The sequence below is a fragment of the Oncorhynchus masou genome, chromosome 28, assembly GCF_036934945.1.
Source record: "Oncorhynchus masou masou isolate Uvic2021 chromosome 28, UVic_Omas_1.1, whole genome shotgun sequence".
In the NCBI taxonomy this organism is placed as follows: Eukaryota; Metazoa; Chordata; class Actinopteri; order Salmoniformes; family Salmonidae; genus Oncorhynchus; species Oncorhynchus masou.
This window is the reverse complement of record NC_088239.1, coordinates 49,714,155-49,737,567: the sequence shown is the minus strand read 5'-3', so window position 1 is coordinate 49,737,567 and position 23,413 is coordinate 49,714,155. Positions and strand designations below refer to the sequence as shown.

At 42.9% G+C, this 23,413-nt stretch overlaps 2 protein-coding genes across 7 annotated transcripts in view; one reads left to right on the top strand and one right to left on the bottom strand.

Annotated features, from left to right (window-relative positions):
• rfx3 (regulatory factor X, 3 (influences HLA class II expression)) overlaps positions 1 to 8,222 on the top strand; it is a 62,781-nt gene extending 54,559 nt beyond the window's left edge. For all 4 annotated transcript variants that reach the window (XM_064942408.1, XM_064942406.1, XM_064942407.1 and 1 more), the window contains one exon: positions 2,742 to 8,222. In XM_064942408.1, coding sequence (XP_064798480.1) covers positions 2,742 to 3,034 — 293 coding nt within the window. In that variant the 3' untranslated portion in view covers positions 3,035 to 8,222. The remainder of the gene's footprint in view (positions 1 to 2,741) is intronic.
• A 246-nt stretch (positions 8,223 to 8,468) lies between these two features.
• smad4a (SMAD family member 4a) lies at positions 8,469 to 23,139 on the bottom strand. Of its 3 annotated transcripts, none has more exons than XM_064942402.1 (12): positions 22,831 to 23,139; positions 22,019 to 22,427; positions 21,618 to 21,792; positions 21,481 to 21,510; positions 21,173 to 21,376; positions 20,740 to 20,877; positions 17,243 to 17,350; positions 16,917 to 16,967; positions 15,236 to 15,419; positions 14,847 to 15,015; positions 10,226 to 10,364; positions 8,469 to 9,820 (listed from the first exon to the last, which is right to left on the bottom strand). In XM_064942402.1, the coding sequence occupies exons 2-12, from the start codon at positions 22,256 to 22,258 to the stop codon at positions 9,609 to 9,611; spliced, it is 1,650 nt and encodes a 549-aa protein (XP_064798474.1). In that variant the 5' UTR covers positions 22,259 to 22,427; positions 22,831 to 23,139; the 3' UTR covers positions 8,469 to 9,608. The 3 variants fall into 3 exon arrangements, with proteins under 3 accessions (XP_064798474.1, XP_064798475.1, XP_064798476.1); XM_064942403.1 differs by lacking the exon at positions 22,831 to 23,139 and adding an exon at positions 22,616 to 22,801; XM_064942404.1 differs by lacking the exon at positions 20,740 to 20,877.
• Positions 23,140 to 23,413: the final 274 nt, after the last annotated feature.

Sequence of the window (23,413 nt, the reverse complement as noted above, 5' to 3'; positions counted from 1 at the left end):
AGATATGCGATAAAAACAGTTTTAAAGAAAGTGGTAGGGGAAGGATTGAGAAATCAGGTTTAAGGCTTAAGTTGTGATATCACTTTCCTGCGCATGTCTCTGTCAACTTCTCATCAGGCCTTGACTGAAATATGCCGCAAACTCATCACATTTCGACGTGGAGGAAGGTTCTCATAGGTTTGCGGGGGTGGGATTTATCAGGCCACCAATGGTCGAGAAGAGTGCTCTCTAATTATTCTGATTAATAGTGATCAAGTTAGAAAAATGAGCCCGTCTGGCAATTCTAATTGCGAATTTGCGCTCTCAGAATATCATAATAGACCTGCAACTTTTACTTTCACCACTTCCGCTCTGCCTTTGTGCAATTTCTCTTTAATTGATTAGTTTCCTCACTTATCCAAGGGGCTCTGCGTTTGGATGTGGCCTTTTTCAACTTTACTGGAGCTATGGCATCAATGGTTGCCCTTAATTTGCTATTAAAGTTATCAACTAAATCATCACAAGATGAAGGCAGAATGGGTGGTGGATTATTGTTCATACACTCAATAAAATCTGTAGCAACTTCAGAGGTAAGATAGCGTTTCTTAATAATGTGTTCAGTATTACCCTGTGCTATGGGCAACAAGGTAGTAGAAAATACACAGTGGTGATCAGATAAAGCAACATCAACAATAGAGGATATGTCAATACAAAGCCCCTTGGCAATAACCTGGTATGGCTGCAGCTATGGGTGTGCCCGGTAACATGTTGGATAAAGTCCATAGAGCTCAAAAGATTCATAAATTCAATGGCCTTTGAGTCAGTCTCTTTGTCAACATGAATATTAAAATCACCCAGCACAATGATTCTATCATCTTAAGGACAATAGGCAATTGTTCAGATAAACCTTTAAAGAAAGTGGGACAGTGCTTTGGTGGCCTATACAGGGTTATGGCCATCACTGGTGGCTGACTTTTAAACAGTACAGCATGATGCTCAAAATACCCAAAGTCGACAAACAAAATGTCCATAGAGCTAAGAGCATTCGTAAAAATAGAGGCTGATAGAGTATGAAAATCTGTAGTCCGAGGGGAAGGCTTCAATAAGATCGGCACTAAAGTCTGATGACAGCTATGTTTCAGTGAGAAACATGCAATCATCTTAATGCTCAGTAATGAGGCAATCACGAGAAAGATTTTACTTGTGATTGCTCTAACATTTCAAAGCACCATATTCAATGAGTGTGGGCTACTCTGCCACTGGGGCATCTGCCTTCGAGGTAACCAATAGAATAACAACCAAATTATTAACGTTACAACCACATTTTCTGACAGTCTCCAGTCTATCAGAATGGTAGGAGATAACAGTTTGTATAACCTCACTAGAAGGCAGAGTTAAAGGAACATACAGTGCCTTTGGAAAGTATAAAGACCCCTTGACTTTTTTTTTGCAAATGTATTAATAAAATACATAAATACCTTATTTACATAAGTATTCAGACCCTTTGCTATGAGACTTGAAATTGAGCTCTGGAGCATCCTGTTTCCATTGATCATTGCCGCCCGGCCAAATTGAGCAATCGGGGGAGAAGGGCGTTGGTCAGGGAGGTGTCCAAGAACCCGATGGTCACTCTGACAGAGCTCCAGAGTTCCTCTATGGAGAGAACTTTCCAGAAGTACAACCATCTATGCAGTACTCCACCAATCAGGCCTTTATGGTAGAGTGGCCAGACAGAAGCCACTCCTCAGTAAAAGGCACATGACAGCCCACTTGGAGTTTGCCAAAAGGCACCTAAAGACTCTCAGACCATGAGAAACATGATTCTCTGGTCTGATGAAACCAAGCGTCACATCTTTAAGAAATAGGGCACCATCCCTACGATGAAGCAAGGTGGTGGCTGCATGGGGATGTTTTTCAGTGGCATTATGGGGTATTGCTTTGTCATTATGGGGTATTGTGTGTAGATTGATGAGGAAAAATCAATCAATTTTAGAAGAAGGCTGTAACGTAACAAAATGTGGAAAAAGTCTGAATACTTTCCTGAAGGCTGTAAATTGGGTTACTCACAATAACCATAGCGCCATTTCTACAGGAGTTGATATGGTTTCAAAGTCCTCTGTTGCTTATTCTGACAGGGAGCACTGGAGCACTACCAGACAGACCCTGTCTGTCAGTCTCTAAAACAGTTTGTGATGTTGCTCGAAATAAGCCTGGAACCCCTGCGTTGTTACAAAAAGAGATTTTCCTGTCGTTGGAAAGTTTTCTTCAAGTACTTGTTCGAGGGCAAAGAGTTGTCTGAAATGTTCTGAAGCCCTTTGGTAGCACGGGAGGGTGCCAGATATAATTATTCTCTTCTATGTGCTAGTGAGGGTGTTTAAAACATGTTTGTAGTCCTGCGTCAGTTCCGAATCCACTAATTTGAAGGGGTGTCCACATCATTTTCTGTTTTATATAGTGTTCTTTCAAAAGGACCAACCACTCAGACAACCGGTAAAATATCATTTTATTCAGCATTCTGGCTTATAGAGAGAGGTTGTGAGAGAGAACTTTCCTGATCCAAACACTCATTATTTCCCAACGTAGAATTCTATGCAATTCAAAGTCGGGTCTTCAGGTCCATCAGCCTTTCCTGCAAACACAATGGTCCAACCTGACTAATGAGAATCCTGAAGAGTCGGCATTCTAACCCTGTACATCTGTCTGTCTGTCTGTCTACCTGTCTGTCTGACTGACTGACCCTGTCCGCTTGTCTTTGTCTCCAGACGAGGTGAGTGAGATGGACAGTGACCTGGAGGAGGACATGGAGGAGTCTGGGGAGCCGCTGGCCAAGCGGGAGAAGGCTGAGTTGCAGCATGAGCACCAGGTGATCCAGGTGATTCAGGTGGGGGCTCTGGAGGACGGCTGTAACCCCGTGGTGGGGGTGGTGCAGCCGGGTATCCTGCACTCCCTGCCCCAGCCCCCCCAGGACCACGCTGAGCACATCCTCACCCCTTCTGCCGCCACCCCCACCATCCGCCACTGCAGCGCCACCGGCAACACCTACGCCTCCGTCTGAAGAGAGAGATGCCCACAAACCACTCTTCTCTTGATCTGTCTGTCTCTCCCTCTCTATTTCAATGGGTCACGCTGTCTCACACACACGTCTGCACTATTTCCCTCTGTCATGTGCTGTGTTTTCTCTGCTCTCCTCCGCCCCCAGGCCACTAGAGGACGATGAAAATCACCATGACCACAGCCACTGGCGTCACACAAACCGTGGATAGATTAAGAGAGCTGGATGTGAATAGGAATGTGGGTGGGCCGCCTCAGTCTGCTGTCATCCCATATTTCTGTCCTCTGGGAGTGGATGCTGGGTGAGGGAGGAGGATTGGAAGGGGAGGGGGGTGACCCATGAGATACTGCCAGATGTGAGACACCGACTGACCCTAGCTGTGTAGGGGGGAGGGTATATATTCAAAGCTCAAATCCAAGCCACCAGCCCCAGATGAGCGATGTGATTGATTGATAAGAGTACTCTTGGTTCACTCTTAGATCGGGTTCTTTTGTATATAGTGCATATATAATAAATAAAACAGAGGTGCTGTTCTCTCACATTAGCAGATATTCCACCCAATCATGAGGTGATATACATTCTTACAGAGAAAGCATTGACACATTCCAGTTAAGGACATAATTGAGTTGAACGATATGAGATTTTTTGTTGTTGTTGACTTTTTTTTGTGTATTTCAAACCTTTGTTTAGATATGACATTCGGTGATGTATGATTGCTTGTGATGTGGCAGCTGTTTTGCGTTCTATGATTTATTGAATAGTGTATAATCGTAGCCATGATCCCCAGATAACCCCTAATGGCTTCTAGCCGTGAAGTTTGTTCTGCCCATGAAGAAAGACGTACTCTTATGCGTGCTGCTACTCTATAGAAACACGAGGCGAGACAGACAGACGGACTGGATGTACTATACCACTACAACACTGGCTTTTCTACGCACTTCATGCATCGTATGGGATGCTCTTGACTTATTGCCTTGGTTTGGTTGGATTTAGATCCTGGATAGTGTGATAAATATGTCATTAGTTAAGACTCGTATAATCTACCGACATGTTCTCAGTGTGTGTGTTTGTAGTTTCTATCTTGGCAGATGTCTTAAGTTGTGAATGGACCAAAAAAAACAAACCAACCAGAGGAAACTGGCAGAGAGTGAGAGCCATCATGGCCGCCACTGGTCCCAGCGAGGCTGCTGCGTGTCCCGTTTTCCTGTCCCAACAGTGCTGTGGGTGGTGTTGCAGAGCAGACTGAATGTCAGGGATTCTATGTACCTCGGCTTCATCCTAGTGCCTTAATAACCCTTACTGCAGCTGTCCATGTAGTCCTGACTGATTATGTGGTTGTGGGGAGGGATAGTACATTCTGCGTTATTGTCCCAGCCACAGCTTTGGCCCTCTCTCTGGTGACTTGTGGCTGGATTTGGGCTGGCTCGTTGGTGTTACTGAAGGCTGGGGAGGTGCAGGTTCAGAGGTGCTTGTAGTTTTCTCTGGATTGTGCCGGTTCTATTACTTTTTGTTTGTTTGTTCGGTTTCCCACTGATGTGGGTGTGTTGCCTCGTTCCTGCTCTCACTCTCTCTCTCGAGGCCTGCTCCTGCTTTGGCATGTGCAATCGGGTGAAGCGTGCGCGTGTGCCGACGTGAGCGCTCGACCTGATTGAGATGATGGTTGCGCGTAACCGTTGTGGTTGTTGTGGATGAATGAGTCCGAGCGTGGGTTTTGCGCACACCCACTAGTCACCCTACCTCACACCAGCGGTGCCAGCCTTTTAACACATGCAGCACGTCACCAAACCTTGTTCTCACACACATATGTATCCTTACTACTCCCACGACACACCACAATAACACTATATGCCTCTCACACTACACAGCTTAAAATACACATGGTCATTTTAGCCCATTCAGTCCTCAGTCCACATCATCATCTCTTGTTCTATCGGTTGTAAAGTGCATTTTTGTATAGTGGACCAAAAGTAGATATTTTCTGATATTTAAAGATATATATATATATATATAGATAGATAGATATATATAAGGATGATACAATACGTATGTATTCATCTTTATTTGTTTTGTTTTTCATGTGGTTGATCTGTCATCCGTGGTTGTTTTGTTGGTAGCTAGCTCTTCTGTGATTGGTCGATTGACTGTGAAATGGGCGGGGGCATGGGGACCAGCTTCTGACGACACTGGATACACATTTTGTACTTGAACTGTTATTGATCGCTTTTAGGAAATGGACAACACACTGGCAAAAGGTGTTGAACTGGAAGAATCTTGTTGATACTACTGAAATTACTTTTCTGTTTTTTGTTTAACTCTCATATCTGGAGAACTGTATGCACCAATGCTTTGCCTAGACTTTATTTATTGGTATTTATTGTGCTTTTGTTTGACTATTTGAGAGGTTATTCTTAAGTTATGCACACGTATCCATACCAGTCTTGAAAATGAAATTACACTATATATACAAAAGTATGTGGACGTCCCTTCAAATCAGTGGATTCAGCTATTTCAGCCACACCCGTTGCTGACAGGTGTATAAAATCATCGATCACACAGCCATGCAATCTCCATAGACAAACGTTGTCAGTAGTTTGGCCTCACTGAAGAGCTCAGTGACTTTCAACGTGGCACCGTCATTTCCAACAAGTCAGTAAGTCAAATTTCTGCCCTGCTCGAGCTGCCCCAGTCAACTCTAAGTGCTGTTATTGTGAAGTGGAAACATCTAGGAGTAACAACCACTCCGAAGTGAAGTGGTAGGCCACACAAGTTCACAGAACGGGAACACCGAGTGCTGAAGCGCGTAGCGCGTAAAAATCGTCTCTCCTCGGTTGCAACACTCACTAACGAGTTCTAAACTGCCTCTGGAAGCAACATCATCACAAAAACTTGACTACACAGACCCTGACCTCAACCCCATCGAACATCTTTGGGATGAATTGGAAGGCTGAATGCAAGCCAGGCCTAAAAGCCTTCCCAGAAGAGTGGAGGCTGTTATAGCAGCAAAGGAGAGACCAACTCCATATTAATGCCCATGATTTTGAAATGATATGTTCGACGAGCAGGTGTCCACATACTTTTGGTCTTGAAGTGTATGAGTTCTGACGATTTTTACTACTGAGAAACAAAATGTATCTGCTAAAAAATGGAAATTATGTTTTCAGAGGATCATGAATTTATTTTATCAACTACATTTTCTTTAGATATATATGGTACTTAGCAGATTGTGCATGTGTGATTTACTTTATGAGAAAGGGCCATTCTACTGATAATGCCTTTTACTAGTTCACTGAAGATAAAGTGCATTCACTTTAGACTGAAAAGGCAATTGACCTTGCTTACAGGTTATTGAAGGCTTTGGGCATTTGTTTACATGTCAAACTCTGACCACACAGAAATTACAAGATCTTACTCAACCTGACTGTACAGTCAGTCACCTAACATGTCATTAGAGATGGCTCTTGAACTTTGAACATTGACCTTTTTGTCTGGAAAATACTGAAGATGTTAAGATGAATTGTGTATTCATTTGTGCCTGGAGTGCAAACAGCTTACAGATGTGCTTTAGAATCTTGAAAGTGCTTTTTTTGATCTTGCATGCCTTTTTGTGCTGCTAGAATCTATTGGTTCGTCTACTTTGTGTTTGGTTTTCTTTGGAATATGTGCCAGATTGTAAATGCTGTATTCACTCTGCGACCTCATCAAACCTGCCTGTTTCAAAACTGGACTCAAGCCAATTCTGTCAACTCAAATTATGTTGTAATCATAGATAATCATTCACAAAAAGTAATACGTTTATTTGTTTGGAACAAAAAATATTATAGGTCCTTCCCCATTGGCTCCTGGCAACGTGTGGCGTTAGAAGACAATAGGGCCTTGATTAATTGAGCCCATTTCTAACCTAAAAGGTTTGATACAGCAACTACAACAACAAAAAATGAAAAGGAAACATATCAGCTATTCTCAAACTGTCAGTTGGAAGTGGTGAGAATACATCAGCTTCACTGATCCACAAGACTCCAGTGCCTTTAATTTGACCCAGACAGCTGGGCCTAACGTCTGGTCTGACTCCATGGCTCCAGACACAGGCTCTTTAGAGCAGACTTTATGGAAGAGGTGAAAATGGCTGCTCACATGGAGAAGAGGATATGGGCCTATGGGATCGTACAGTCCTATCCTTAATTCTGACCTCATCCAACTGACTACTGGTCAACTGTCACTGACCAATGACCAAACATGACAGTTTACACTGGGTGGGGCTTTCTCCACATATTTGCTGTTGGGTGGAGCTTTAGGAGAACTACTACAGATTTACATTATCACTAAACTAAGAAAGATTGGAGTACTACTGGACTGGGATATTTGCCAATGGCAACACTGTACTATCATTATCATTTCCTTTTGTTGTATGATATTCACTGATTGCTGTATGGTGGCTTTATTCAGTTTGATTTTCAATATTTTCTTGATCTATTTTAAGTGCCATTTGACGGTCTAGTGAGTTGTGGCCCACTGTAGCACGCTCTAATGCAAGCACAAGCATTTGGCAGTGGATATTAGGGAAACCTTTTCCTTGAACCCCTTTCCCCCTAAGATGTAAATATAGACAAAATGGGAAGAAATATTTATTTGTCTTTTAAATATTTGTTTTGTTCTTTTTGGATGAGTTTTATTTCATCTGATATGTTGGCAAAAGTACTTTGTGATTTCTCTTGTTTTGGATAATGTATTGTATTTATATATACATATCATGTGACTTTTTGTTTCAAGTTACGTCTTAGTATATACTATCTTCTGAAATTGGCAAGAGAAAACCAATAAGTGTAGGGTGATTTGTAATGTGTATTTTACATAAAAGATGAAACTGTGGAACTTTTATATTTATAAAGGCATATTAACATTAAGGCCAAGGGCTCTATTCAATTTAAAGGCAATGTTCCCACGTTAGCGGAGGCTGCATTCATGGTAAATGCTGCATATGTAACTTTTACAGTTCTATCGCGCAATCTGTAAAGCTTCAGCGATAGATTGAATAGAGCCCTCAGTGTGTCGTAATGATGGAAATATAGGAACTATTAATGACATGTAGTTTGGTTTTCTGAATATTTCAGACTTGAGCTCAGGCTAGCTTAGTGTTGTTTTCTTAATTTGTGGCTTGTCTTTAAATTAATAAACTTTTTCTTGTTAAAAATAAGTCATTTATGACTGTTGTCATAGAGAAGGGACACACAAGATGAACGGATAAAAGTATTGGTGAGCAACTGCTGCATAATCAGTGGTGAAGCAACATGTCGAATCGGCTGGAAATTTACACTACATATTTTTGTCAGGCAATAGGACAGCCACCTGCTGAAGTACTCGACTGATGTGTGTTTCCTCTTATACACCACAGGGAGAACCTTGCTGTGTGCTAGGACCAAGCGAAAGAATGAACACCAAACAAATTATACACCATTTTATTTCCATTCATTATGAAGGTAAAGGACAAGCACTGGATCACATCTGTCCTTAGCCTACATATATCATTTTCTAACTTTAAAACATATGGTCATAAGGCAGAAAAATATATAATTAAGCAATAAGGCCCAAAAAGGGAGTGGTATATGGCCAATATACCACAGCTAAGGGCTGCCCTTAGCGGTGCCTTATTGCTATTATAAACATGTCACCAACATAATTAGAACAGTAAACAAGTAGTTTTGTCTCATACCACGTCTCGAACAACCCGGTGACAAGTAGTCCAGGCCCACACAATTGCTGATATTCTCAATGCAGCATCTGGTCATAAAAACATGTATTTATTTACAACTTTCACACGACTGTGCTCTGAACTGTTTGGGTTCATTTGGCATCAAATATGGCTTCAGACTTCCTTACCTTTCCTACAATATCTCCAAGGAATGTTACCACAAGTCAATTCATCAGTCATGATTACAGTGGAGATAAAAATGTTAATGAACTGAACACCTGTCTAGACATTGAGGCATCTGAAAACATTATTGAAGTGAACACCATCTGGCCTGGATCCCACTCATCGCTACAAAAGCTGAATATTCTAAGATAAACTAGAAATGTATGTGGAAACTACCCCTCACACTGCATACCTAAACATACTGAAAACAAGCACAAGAAAAGCAAACCAATAAAGTGCTTAATTAAGCTAACATACTGAAAACAAGCACATGAAAAGCAAACCAATAAAGTGCTTAATTAACCTAATATGCCATAAAAAAAAACAGCATTGAAACTCAAATACAGTATATAAAGTGTCATGTCATGGCCTTCTGTCAGTCAATGAACAGGATGATATGAATAGAACAGAATGAAAAGCATCCATGAGTAACGACTGTATATCCTGATTCTGAGGCAAGTAGAAAACAGATTCATGAGCTGGTATCTTCAGAGAAGGAACCCTGGCTGGCTTTGATGCCAGTGGGTAGAAAAAAATTAATAATTCACACCCCTCTCTCATCCCGGACAGCTTAAATTGGCTAGCCTACGCGGCATGGGCAGTCAGTCAGTCCAGCATGTGGTGTTGTCAGTTCTAAACAAAGTCGAGATAGTGTTGCCGTTCTATAACTCAGTCCAGGGGCTGGGGGTCAGCGATGGGCATGGTATGCAGCACCTCATCCAGTAGCTGCAGGGCACGGTGGAGATGGATCTCGATCCAGCACGGAGTCTCCTTGATGCTCTGCCGGGGGTAGTCAGGCCCCCAGCCCTTCACAAAGCTCATCCTCAGGATACATAGCCTGCGCAGGTCGTCCACTCCTATACCTGCCGCCGCAGACAAACCTGGAGGGAGAGGGTTACAAACAATAGTTACATTTTTTTTTTTTTAACTAGGCAAGTCAGTTAAGAACAAATTCTTATTTACAATGACGGCCAAACCCGGATGTTGCTGGGCCAATTGTGCGCCGCCCTATGGGACTCCCAATCACGGCCGGTTGTGATGCATCCTGGATTCGAACAAGGTACTGCAGTGATACCTCTTAGACCGCTGCGCCACTCGAGCCCAGTTAGAGGGTAGTACTACATATTTGATAGAATGATTCACTGCCTATATAGAGTTACACATCTTAAGGCAGTGCACACGTTTAGCCATTTCTGTAAGGTCCTGAGATGCTCGGAGACAAGACAGATGGATATATTGCTTGGCAGACAGGTTAAAGGATGAATAGTGTGAAGAGAAAGACTCACTGATGGCGGGGGCGATGCCTCCTACAGAGCCAGGCCCGGGGATGTTTCCAGCCACTGCCGCTGCCTGTGCTGCGGCTGCCGCCTGTGCTGTGGCTGCCTGCTGCTGCATCTGCCTGTGGCACTGGCGCAGGTCAAACACCTGCACAGCACGCAGGGAGGGTTAGGGACTACACACAATGGGGCAAACTACACACATTTTCCGACAAGATAGAACTGCCAAAGGGGGCGGAGTAGCAATCTACTGCAGAGATAGCCTGCAGAGTTCTGTTTTACTATCCAGGTCTGTGAGCTTCTACTTTTAAAAATCCACCTTTGCAGAAACAAGTCTCTCACCATTGTTGCTTGCTATAGACCACCTTCTGCCCCCAGCTGTGAATTGATTGCCCACCATCTATCTTCAGAGCTTGTGCTGTTAAGCGACCTAAACTGGGACATGCTTAACACCCCGGCCATCCTACAATTTAAGCTTGATGCCCTCAATCTCACAAATAAACAATGAACCTACCAGGTACAACCCCAAATCCGTAAACTCAGGCACCCTCATAGATATCATCCTAACCAACCTGCCCAAATACACCTCTGCTGTCTTTAACCAGGATCTCAGCGATCACTACCTCATTGCCTGCGTCCGTAATGGGTCTGCGGTCACGACCACCCCTCATCACTGTCAAACTCTCCCTGAAACACTTCAGCGAGCAGGCCTTTCTAATTGACCTGGCCCGGGTATCCTGGAAGGATATTGACCTCATTCCGTCAGTAGAGGATGCATGGTTATTCTGTAAAAGTGCTTTCCTCACAATCTTAAATAAGCATGCCCCATTCAAAAAAATGTAGAACCAGGAACAGATATAGCTCTTGGTTCACTCCAGACCAGACTGCACTTGACCAGCACAAAAACATCCTGTGGCGTACTGCATTAGCATCAAATATCCCCCACGATATACAACTTTTCAGGGAAGTTAGGAACCAATATACACAGGCAGTTAGGAAAGCAAAGACTAGCTCTTTCAAACAGAAATGTGCATCCTGTAGCACAAACTCCAAAAGGTTCTGGGACACTAAAGTCCATGGAGAATAAGAGCACCTCCTCCCAGCTGCCCACTGCACTGAGGCTAGGAAACACTGTCACCACCAATAAATCCACAATAATTGAGAATTTCAAAAAGCATTTTTCTACAGCTGACCATGCTTTCCACCTGTTTACCCCTATCCTGGTCAACAGCCCTGCACCCCCCCACAGCAACTTGCCCAAGCCTTCCCCATTTCTCCTTCAACCAAATCCAGATAGCGGATGTTCTGAAAGAGCTGCAAAATCTGGATCCCTACAAATCCGCCGGGCTAGACGGATTCTCTAATCCACCTCTACGCAGACGACACCATTCTGTATACTTCTGGCCCTTCTTTGGACACTGTGTTAACTAACCTCCAGACGAGCTTCAATGCCATACAACTCTCCTTCCGTGGCCTCCAACTGCAAGTATAACTAAATGCATGCTCTTCAACAGATCGCTGCCCACACCTGCCCGCCCATCCAGCATCATTACTCTGGACGGTTCTGACTTGTGGACAACTACAAATACCTAGGTGTCTGGTTAGACTGTAAACTCTCCTTCCAGACTCACATTAAGCATCCCCAATCCAAAATTAAATCTAGAATCGGCTTCCTATTTCGCAGCAAAGCATCCTTCACTCATGCTGCCAAACATACCCTCGTAAAACTGATCCTCAACTTCGGCAATGTCATTTACAAAATAGCCTCCAACACTACTCAGCAAACTGGATGTAGTCTATCACAGTGCCATCTGTTTTGTCACCAAAACCCCATATACTACCCACCACTGCGACCTGTATGCTCTTGTTGGCTGGCCCTCGCTTCATATTCGTCACCAAACCCACTGGCTCCAGGTCATATATAAGTTTTTGCTAGGTAAAGCCTCACCTTATCTCAGCTCACTAGTCACCATAGCAACACCCACCCGTAGCACGCGCTCTAGCAGGTATATTTCCCTAGTCACCCCCAAAGACAATTCCTCATTCAGCCGCCTTTCCTTCCAGTTCTCTGCTGCCAATGACTGGAACGAACTGCAAAAATCACTGAAGCTTGAGACTCATATCTCCCTCACTAGCTTTAAGCACCAGCTGTCAGAGCAGCTCACAGATCACTGCACCTGTACATAGCCCATCTGTAAATAGCCATTCCAACTACCTCACCCCCATACTGTTATTTAATTTATTTTGCTCCTTTGCACCCCAGTATCTCTACTTGCACACTCATCTTCTGCACATCTATCACTCCAGTGTTTAATTGCTATATTTTAACTATTTCGCCACTATGGCCTATTTATTGCCTTACCTCCCTTATCCTACCTCATTTGCACACACTGTATATAGACTTTTTCTATTGTATTATTGACTGTATGTTTGTTTATTCCATGTGTAACTGTTGTTGTTTGTGTCGCACTGCTTTGCTTTATCTTGGCCAGGTCGCCAACTTGTTCTCAACTAGTCTACCTGGTTAAATAAAGGTGAAATAAATAAAATAAATAAGAAAAGAGGGGTTCAACTAGAGATGGGCAACTGAAATAATTTCACTATTCAAATAAGATATTATGAAATTTGATATCCGGATAGTCGAAATACATTGGGGTTTTTTTGTACTTATTTTCTTTAACCTGAGCACTTATTGCTGCACGAGGGACAAGTGTTGGCACTCTGCTGTTGAAACAGGGGGAGGGGCCGGTGTGTTTGGGACGCAGGAGTGCAGGGCAAGCAGAGATGTAGAATGCATCAAAGCCGACTTGTGCTTTTTAGAAAACTTCTAGCTACCATAGGTTATTTATCATCCCATCTGATAGTGCTGGTCTCGACTGCATCGATTATAGCAATGTTTCCCAACTCCAGTACCCCCACAACAGCACACATGTTTGTCACAGCCCCAGACAAACATACCTGATTTAATTAATCAAATGGCTTGATGATTAGTTGACAAGTTGAATCAGGTGTGCTTGTCCACAGCTACAATAAAAATGTGTACTGTAGGGGCAATTTTTTCATTTTAATTTACCGGACATTAGAGAAATCTGCCGGACCCTTATGCATTGGGTGCGTAACCTTTAGGGTGTCTACCCGCGGTGCTCAGAATGACAGAAATCCCATGTAGATTATGCCAATTCATATTAAACAGAACATGCAAGTCGAGGATGCAACAATGTGCAGTCCTTACCGAATTCTGATGTGCAGAAGTTGGTTGGTTTTTTAGATATGATCTATTCTATTGGTCATCTTGTCGAGGTAGAAATAGACTATTCCAAACCGACTCTGGGACAGTTGTGGGAAGATAGATGCCAAATTCATACAATCAGTAGGCCTAGGTTAAAAAAAAAATTTAAGTTAAAAAGCAAATGAGTCCGATCCAACAGATCAGAAAGTTTAGCTTAAAATGTTGCTGAACTATTCTTCACATTATAAGCACAGCAATGCGCACAAGGCATTAGACCATGTGCAAATGTTTGATCTATAATGCAATTAGCGGGAAAACACAGTTGTCAAAAGGGCACCGCCCATGCAAGCGGTTTTATGAGACAGATGAAAATATCCATAGCTGCGGGAAGTAGGGGTGCTGCGGCACCCCCTGAAAAATCCGTTTTTGATACAAAAATAATGCACTGGGCCTTTACTAGTCCTGTATTAGCAGAACAATATAGCTGTCTGTAGCGGGTGCAAAATATTTATTTAACGGCTTTTCTATAATCTTTTTTACAACCCTAACGGAAACCTTGTGTTGGATGTACTTGAGGACTGGAGTTGGGAAACACTGGATAAAAGAAGCCAGCTAGGCTAATTGGTGCTATATTTTGTTATGCTTTCTCCCTGTCCTTGTTTACACATAACACCCATTCAGATTAAACAACCTACCTGTTGGCCTACTACTCCTCCCTATTAGTTAACTTTTAATACTGTCATCTTGATTCCATCTTGCATTGATTAAATATCTCATCAATTCACTTGCTAGAAATGTAGCCTTTAAATGAATAAAATCCCGCTTCGATTGGCCGACAAAAATATAAATATATATGTAAGCTACTGAGTGTGCATGTCATAAGAACTACATTCAAACATTTGTTGTTTATTACATCAAATGTCATGGTATATCCTTGTATGTAACAATGTCACGTGGATAATCGAATTTAGCTTTTTAACTTTTAAAACTGGCCTTATTTGTATCTTCTCAAAAATGAATACTAAAGTTAGTTCAGATATTTGAATAACTGTGCTCATCCAAAGGTTCGACGGTCTAAATCATAAGGATTTTAACCAGTTTTGAGAACAATCAACCTTCCATAGCAGTCAAATAACCACTGAGACAATGCATGTAAATAATACAGATCAAAAAACATGTCCTTGTTTACTTAGGGGTGCCATTCCTTAGCAGTGAGTCTGTGGGCTGTGATATCAAATGTATTTGTCATATGCACAGAATACGCATAGTGTGTACACAGTACAATGACATTCACTTGCAGGTAACCCTCTCAACTTAACGACAAAAATAAGAATAGAAGTAATTCAAATAATAAAAAAAGTACAAAATAAAAGGAATACAATAAAAAATGTAATATCTCACCTTGATGTAGGCGCTGGGGTAGATCTTGTGCACTGCATCTCCAGGAGCACGTCCTGCCTCCCTGTCCAAGTAATAACTCTGCACAAACACTGCATGATCGCTAAGGCAACGCACCCACACGTCCCCTTCCCCTTTACACTCCAGCTGCACCCCTTTACCAATGTGAAGTCTATAGAGCCGGGAAGAAAGAAGGGAAGAAGAGAAGCAAACAGAGACAGTATGACAAGATATTTTATCTGCCTAAAAAAATACTTTATATTGCTATGGTAAACTAATACTCTTCCAAAAATATGAATGATATAAAAAAACTGAAGGGAGTGGAAGGCACTTTACTTAGCCATTTCATTTCGCAAAGACATTAAATCCTTCCTTTTTCTATGGTAGAGTACCTGGCTCTCTCGATTGCCTCTGTCCTGTGGACATTGCTGAGCTGACCCAGGCAGAAGCGGTCCCCTCCCGAGGGATCCACGTACCCGTCCACAGTCACCGTGGGGCAGCTGGCCGGAACCTTAAACGTCTCCCCAACCTGAACATCCATTTCAAAGTAGGCAATGGAACACCAGTAGTCAGGTGCTGGAACAGAACGAAAGAACCACCATCAATTGGTCTTGGTCTCTATACCGTCTACAATCCCTACAGAAAGTATTTATACATCTTGATTATGTCCATATTGTGCTATTACAAAGTAAGATTGAAATGGATTTAATGGTCTTTTTTTGTCAACGATTACATAAAATACTCATGTCAAAGTAGAATTGTATTTTTATTTTTTTTTGTATGGAAAATAAAAGCACTTAATCTTCATTAGATAAGTATTCAACCCCGAGTGTTAGAATCAACTTCGGCAGCTGTAAGTCGTTCTGGGTAACTCTCTACGAGCTTTGCACACCTGGATTGTACAATATTCGCCCATTATTCTTCAAAACAATTATTCAAGCTCTATCAAGTTGGTTGTTGATTATTACTAGACAGCCATTTTCAAGTCTTGCCATAGATTTCCAAGCCTATTCAAGTCAAATTTGTAACTAGGCTACATTTAATGTCGTCTTTGTAAGCAGCAACTCCAGTGTATAGTCCTTGCCAATGAGAAGCATACCCATAACATAATGCAGCAACCACCATGCTTGAAAATATGAAGAGTGGTACTAGGTGATGTGTTGTGTTGGATTTGCCCCAAATATAATACCTTGTATTCAGGACAAATAATTACATTTCTTTGCCACATTATTTGCAGTATTAGTTTAGTGCCTTGTCGCAAACAGGATGCATCTTTTGGAATATTTTTATTCTGTACAGGCTTCCTTCTTTTCACTCTGTCATTTGTTAGCATGGCAAAATAACTACAATGTTGTTGATCCATCCTCAGTTTTCTCCTATCACAACCATTAAACTCTAACGGTTTTAAAATCACCACTGGCCTCATGGTTAAATCCTTCCTCTCCGGCAACTGAGTTAGGAAGGGTGCTTGTAAGTTTATTGACACCATCCAAAATGTAATTAATAACTTCACCATGCTCAAAGGGATATTCAATGTCTGCTTCTTTTTTACCCATCTACCAATAGGTGCCCTTCTTTGCAAACCATTGGAAAACCTCTGTGGTCTTTGTGGTTGTGCTTGAAATTCACTGCTCAACTGAGGGACTTTACAGATAATTGTATGTGTGGAGTAGAGATGAGTTAGCCATTAAAAAAATAATGTTAAACACTATTGCACACAGAGTGAGTCCATGCAACATATTATGTGACTTGTTATGCACATTTGTACTCCTGAACGTTAAGCCTGCCATAACAAAGGGGTTGAATACTTATGGACTCAAGACATTTCAGCTTTTCATTTGTTTAAAAAAAATAATGTAAAAACATAATTCCACTATGACATTATGGGGTGTTGTGTGTAGGCCAGTGAAAAACATCTAAATGTAATCAATTTTAAATGTAGGCTGTAACACCACAAAATGTGGAATAAGTCAAGGGGTGTGAATACTTTCTGAAGGCACTGTATTTCACACCTCATGCCGGATCAGATGGGGGGGACACATACTCTCTGAATAACATTGCACACAGACTCACCAGGGTGATTGGATATGGGGGTCTGGAATGCAATCTCATTATGCGAGAGCCCTGGAAGAGAATGGCAGGTAAATAAGACAACAATCCAGAGAATGGTGCTGTTTGTACTGCTCGTGCTAAATGAACAAAAAATGTATGTTGAATGGCATAAGTACAAACTCACATAATTTCTGGAAAATAGCTCTCATTTCACAAGACCATAATCTTTGTTACATGAAATCAATGTTAGCTTGTTGCTTTGTGGGAGACAACATATGTTAGGCTCAGATGTTGGCGGCAGCACCACTAGCTGTATACAAAGAGAGGGGGCCAACACAGCCACTCACAGTAGTGTGGGGTGTTGGGCATGGGTTGGTGGTGCTGCAGGTGCCCATTCTGGTGGTGAGGCACTGAGGGGGAGAAGTTCCCGTTTCTCAGCCAGCCTGAGGTGGCACCTGAAAGCAGAACAATCACCCGTTGCATCAGTCCATCAATATAGCAAGAAAAGACATAGCTTTGAACTAACCACAACTCAAAAATCACACTCGACACATATATAGGTTACAATCACAGGGGTGAGAGGAATTCTATAACTGACCGAGGAGGAATAAACCCGCTGGAGATGCAATGTGGTAATGCTGAAAAGCTTTTTTGAGAGAAGAAAAATGTTGAGAATGTCCAGGTTCTGAGAAGTTAATAGGGTTACTGTGAAAAGCAGCAGGGAGGAAATATGAAGGCTGTTATGGTATATGGAGGGCGGATGAATGTGAGTGCTACCTGTAATGGTTGCTTGTAAGTGCAGGTCATTTCTGTAATTGCTAATAGCATAGGCAGTGAGAGTTATATTTAGGCTGATGAATGCAGGTGCCCACTCCCTTTAAAGGTCAACTTGCCCTTGGAATCAACTTCTCTGGTTTTAAATGGCCTGTCGGGCATCAATACGAGTCAGAAACACACATTTGTGTCAAAATTGACTACAAAGTGGTAATATGCTCATTTTTGTCCTAAATTCAGTCTCGTACATAGACTCGTACTGAGTTTTGTAAATCAATTCGTCACGACTTGCTGGAGAGTTGGGGATATGGATTATGATCATGCCCACTTTCTCAGTGCACACTAACATGAGAGAAGCATCTGTGCTGACTGTGCTCAGCTGTGCGCTCTATCCAATCATAGAGCCAGAACCTCCAGACAGTGTGATGGACCTGGGCTGCGTTCAGTACTTGTTTACGTTCTGGCATATTCAATTGAATGGAAACGGTGCTGTACTGAACGACCAGTTGGAAAACTGGGAGGGGTTGGGTTGTGGAACGCCGTCAGCGTGGCCACTGCCCTTTAAATACATCACTTATTGCCTCAAGCCACGCCCACCAAACGGGAGCAAACATACATCAAAGTCTGTTGTAGAACGTGCAAGAACGGTTTGGGAAAACGCGTCGTTCAGCACAAACCGTTCCGCAACATAGTAAACGTTCAAGCAAACTGAACGCATCCCTGGACCCGGTTTCCCAAAAACATCTTATGGCTAAGTTCATCATTAGAACCTTAGTAGCGGCATCATTAAATCTCTGTGGTGTTTCCCAAAACCAGCGTAACTAAAGCTGCACTTGTTATTTATCGACTGCCTCAGACCACTCGTAGAACAGCTAAGTGCGTTGTTAGATAAAGATCGCCGCTAAACATAAAATCAAGAGGTTTGTCTGACTGTGAAGGCTGATAACTTTTGACTACAAAGTTGCCAAAGTCTTTACAATGGTTACAAAAAAAGTGAAGGATGACTAGGCTACACGGGCCTATAATATATTTTTATATATTTCAATCACTTTCATGTTCAATCAATTGAGCACTATTGTGCCAATAGGCTACTGTCAAATTTCTTGCCTCAAAATATTTATTGGGTAGCCTTGAATAATAAGCCACCTTGATATTTACAGCCATAGGTGATAGCGCTCTAGAAACTGATCCGTCATCATTATTGTGAAGCAATTATAATGTTAAAAGGTAAGATTTGAATGAATAAAGCTGATCCGAGAGCAGTGATGGTTCTATTTTCTAAGTATCTAACAACGCACTTAAAGAACGTTCTCTGCATGGTGTTTTGGGAAATGCACGTTACATCTTCGGCCATTGTAGGAACAATGCATCGTTAACACAAGTGATGGCCCATATACACATCATGACATATTTAATTTAAGCAATAAGACACGAGGGGGTGTGCTATACAGCCAATATATTTTTCCACCAACTGTTGTGTCGTCAGCGAACTTAATGATGGCGTTGGAGTCGTGTTTGGCCACGCAGTCGTGGGTGAACAGGGAGTACAGGAGGGGCCCCGGTGTTGAGGATCAGTGTGGCAGGCATTGTCGCCTACCCTTACCACCTGGGGACGGCCCGCCAGGAAGTCCATGATCGAGTTTCACAAGGTGTTTAGTCCCAGGATCATTAGCTTAGTGATGAGCTTTGAGGGCACTATGGTGTTGAACGCTGAGCTGTTGTCAATGAACAGCATTCTCACATTGGTGTTCATTTTGTCCAATTGGGAAAGGGCAATGTGGAGTGCGATAGCGATTGCGTCATCTGTGGATGCCTTTTGCAGTGGGTCTAGGGTTTCCGGGATGATTGTGTTGATATGAGCCATGACCAGCATTTCAAAGCACTTCATGGCTCCCGACGTGAGTGCTACAGGGCAGTAGGTATTTAGGCAGGTTACCTTCGTTTTCTTAGGCACAGGGACTATGGTGGTCTGCTTGAAACATGTAGGTATTACAGACTTGGTCAGGAAGTGGTTGAAAATGTCAGCGAAGACACTTGCCAGTTGGTCCCCTCTGTATACACATCCTGGTAATTCATCTGGCCCCATGGCCTTGTGAATGTTGACTTGTTTAAAGGTCTTGCTCACATCAACTATGGAGCGCGTTATCACACATTCGTCTGGAACAGCTGGTGCTCTCATGCATGCTTGCCTCGAAGTGATCATAAAAGACATTTAGCTCATCTGGTAGGCTTGCTTCGCTGGGCAGCTCGCGGCTGGGTTTCCCTTTGTGATCCGTAATACTTTGCAAGCCTTGCCACATCTGACGAGGGTGAGGGAGAGCTTTGTATGCATCTCTGTGTGTGAAGTAAAGGTGTTCTAGAGTTTATTTTCCTCTGGTTGCACATGCTGGTAGAAATTAGGTACGTCTGCCTGCATTAAAGTCCCCAGTGCATTTTCTTGTTTACTTATGGACTTATACAGCTCGTTGAGTGCGGTCTTAGCGCCAGTATCGGTTTTGTGGTGGTAAATAGACAGCTATAAATAATATAAATTTAACTCTTAGTAGATAAGTGTGGCCTACAGCTCATCATGAGGTACAATTCCTCAGACGAGCAATACCTCGAAGACTTCTTTAATATTAGACATCATGCACCAGCTGTTATTGACAAATAGACCCCCCACCCCTTGTCTTACCAGTCGTGGCTGCTCTGTCCTGCCGATGCACGGAAAACCCAGCCAGCTCTATATTAGTCAAGACGTTGTTCAGCCACAACTTGGTGAAACATAAGATATTACAGTTTTCATGTCCCGTTGATAGGATAGTCTCAATCATAGATCCTCCAGTTTATTTTCCAGTGATTGCACATTGGCCAATAGAACAGATGGTAAAGGCAGTTTACCCACTTGCCAACAAATTCTCACAAGGCACCCCGACCTCTGCCCCCTGTATTTCCATCTTTTCTTCACACGAATGATGGGAATTTGGGCCTGGTCTTGGGGAAGCAGTATATCCTTCCTGTCAGATTCATTAAAGAAAAGTATTGTACCTGGTATTGTATTCAATTTGGAGGGCTGAGTGTGGGTGCTTACTGTGATGGTATGTGGCACTCTGTGCCAGGGGATAGCCGTTCTGCTGTGAGCTCTGTCCCTGTGCTGGGCCTGGCCCTGAGGATAGCTGCCGCAGACCTTCACTGATATGGCTCCCTGACAGAAGGCTACTGGACTGGGCTATAGGGACAGAAGCAGGACGGGCCAGGGTGGGTGGGTATGGAAAACAATAAGCACACACAGCCAAACACAAACACACATACATACACCACGATACAGACACACACACAAACAAAAGTGATCAGGAATGACACATCTGAAAAACTTCTCAGCATGACCTTGACTTGGGGTACGAGGGATGCACTGTGTCCTGTATTTATGTCAGAAGCTTATTCACCACAAAATGAAACTTTACATTTAAAGGGAGTAATGAACTACAAGACAGGGGAGGGTTAAACACAACACAGTGTCTCACTTGAAGCTCCAGCAGCAAGGCTGGAGAAGGCAGAGGTGGAGGCTGAGCTGCTGCCCTCGGGGGAAGTGAGCAGGGCCGGGCTGCTGAAATCCTGGGGACCCCCCGGTCTGGAGGGTTGGTGCTGGATGGTCTGATGGTGGCTGTCCGTGCCGGAGTGAGATGGCTGGTTCTCAAATTCATACTCATCTTTGACCATGAGTGTGCCTGGTAGGGCAGGTAGGGTGAGAGGGTTGAGGTTTTGGGGAACTTCACTTTAATCCTCCATTGTGAACTTCAAATTACTAGTGCAGAGCGAGAGCCTCTCTTACCTGAGCTTGAAAGAGTCAGTCCTGAAAGGTCTGTGAAGAGAAGTAGGACACAAATGAGATCCAACTTAGAATTCAAAGGAAAAGTCAGAGGGGCTAAACAACAGTATTCAAGAGAGGAGAAAATAAATCCCACTCACCAATCCCTGGTGATACCACCCTCTCGTAGTGGTATGGGTTAACACACACGTTGTCAGCTTTGAGGTCAAAAGCAAACTGGCAGTATTTCACATGCTTCAGTTCATTTTTGTGCAGGTCAGGCCACCGCCACAGTCTTGCATAGATCACATGGGGGAAGCCTTTACGCCCCGCAACCTGAGCAGAGATGAGAAGACAAGAGTTATGAACATAGTACAGCAGTCTTGTAATGCAAGTGTAATATCTCCTCTCTATCACCAAGGTGGAACTCATTATGCACCAAAGGGACTGAAACAGTGAGGGACGATCAGAACTTGTCCAATAAGAAACGCTCTTTTTCATTTTAAGTTGCAAAATGTTTTACTTCGGGATGCCCTAATGAATGACCAAGCTACCCCATTACCTGCAGGCGTCCATCCAGGGTGCGCTGTATGGTGACACACTTGCTGGGATGAGCTCCGTTGGTGGTGATGGCTGTGATTAAAGAATCTAGCTCATCTTTCTTCTCCTTCAGTTTCTTAACAAGGCTCTCAATGGCTCGCTTGGCGAAGGTCTCGCTCTCTCCACCCTGTCTGTGGCACATCAGGCTATGCACGATGCTCAGACAAGCGTCATTGCTTGTGGGGGTGTTTGTGATCGACATCTTGCTCACCGTTCCAGTCTCTATAACTTGGAGTTCAATCTTAAGGAGGCTTCCAGTTCAGTCGTCACTCCAGATCAATGAGTCAAAAACACATTTTCTGAAACCTTTTGCCAGGGTTAGAATGGAATGTGTTCCCTCTTCACTCTACAGGTGGGGTGTACAGGACAGGCTGCAGTGAGGGAGCAAGAAAATAACGTTAGAGCACTACCGTACTATCAATGCATAGAAGCATTGACTGGCAGCAAATTAATAATGCCACCATGTTTAGTTAGCTAGCAAGCAAACGTTAGCACCACAAACTTAGCTAGCTACTTTCCTACACAACCTTAGCTAGGTAGTTTCAAAAATATTACTTACAAAAGCTAACTATTTTGCATAAAATTCCTCGTTTTAACGTTAGCTAACGCAAATACCCAGCTTACTGGCTAAATAGCTATGGTTAACGTTTACATATGTAACAGCATAATACGCTAACTAGCTAGCTAGCTACAGTAGTAGGCTCGCTTAAAATCAAAAAACGACGTGCCCCGTGTGGATAAGTTGTAGCTAATAGTCAGTGTAGCTGAAATTACCATTTCAAAAAAAAAATGCTAATACTTTCTCGTAGCAAACCTAAAATGTTATTATCGTTGAACTAGTTAGCTTGCTCGCCGACAAAAAAAACAGTGTTCTTTGAATCGAAGTTCGAGCCAATACTTGACTATCTTCTAATTCTGAGATATGGTGCGACTCTGATGTTTCTCAATTGTGCCAGTGGCGAAACAAGACAAACAATGGTCGCAATATACTGACTGGTAAACAATGCTAAAGCGCTAGCTACGAAAATAAACAATTCCCTCTCTCCCTGCAACGCCCTCGCGACTCCAGTGCAAATGTGCAATGGGGTGCATTGCTCCACTGCTACTCATGTCAGCAGGGGGAGCATGTTCAGAGAACCAGGCTGGGCAGCAAAAAACATGGCCCTAGGGCTGATAAGGTTCCGTTTTGATTTCTTATCGGTGTGTTCATTCTGTTTTCCATTCATGACACACACATGTAATTTATACAATATTAATGTAATTTTCACCTGCAGCTGTCCTACAAACTCATGTAGAAGTGTTCATAAGTCCCATAAATTTGGTCTGAGTAACCAAGATGTGCCTTCATGAGTCAATC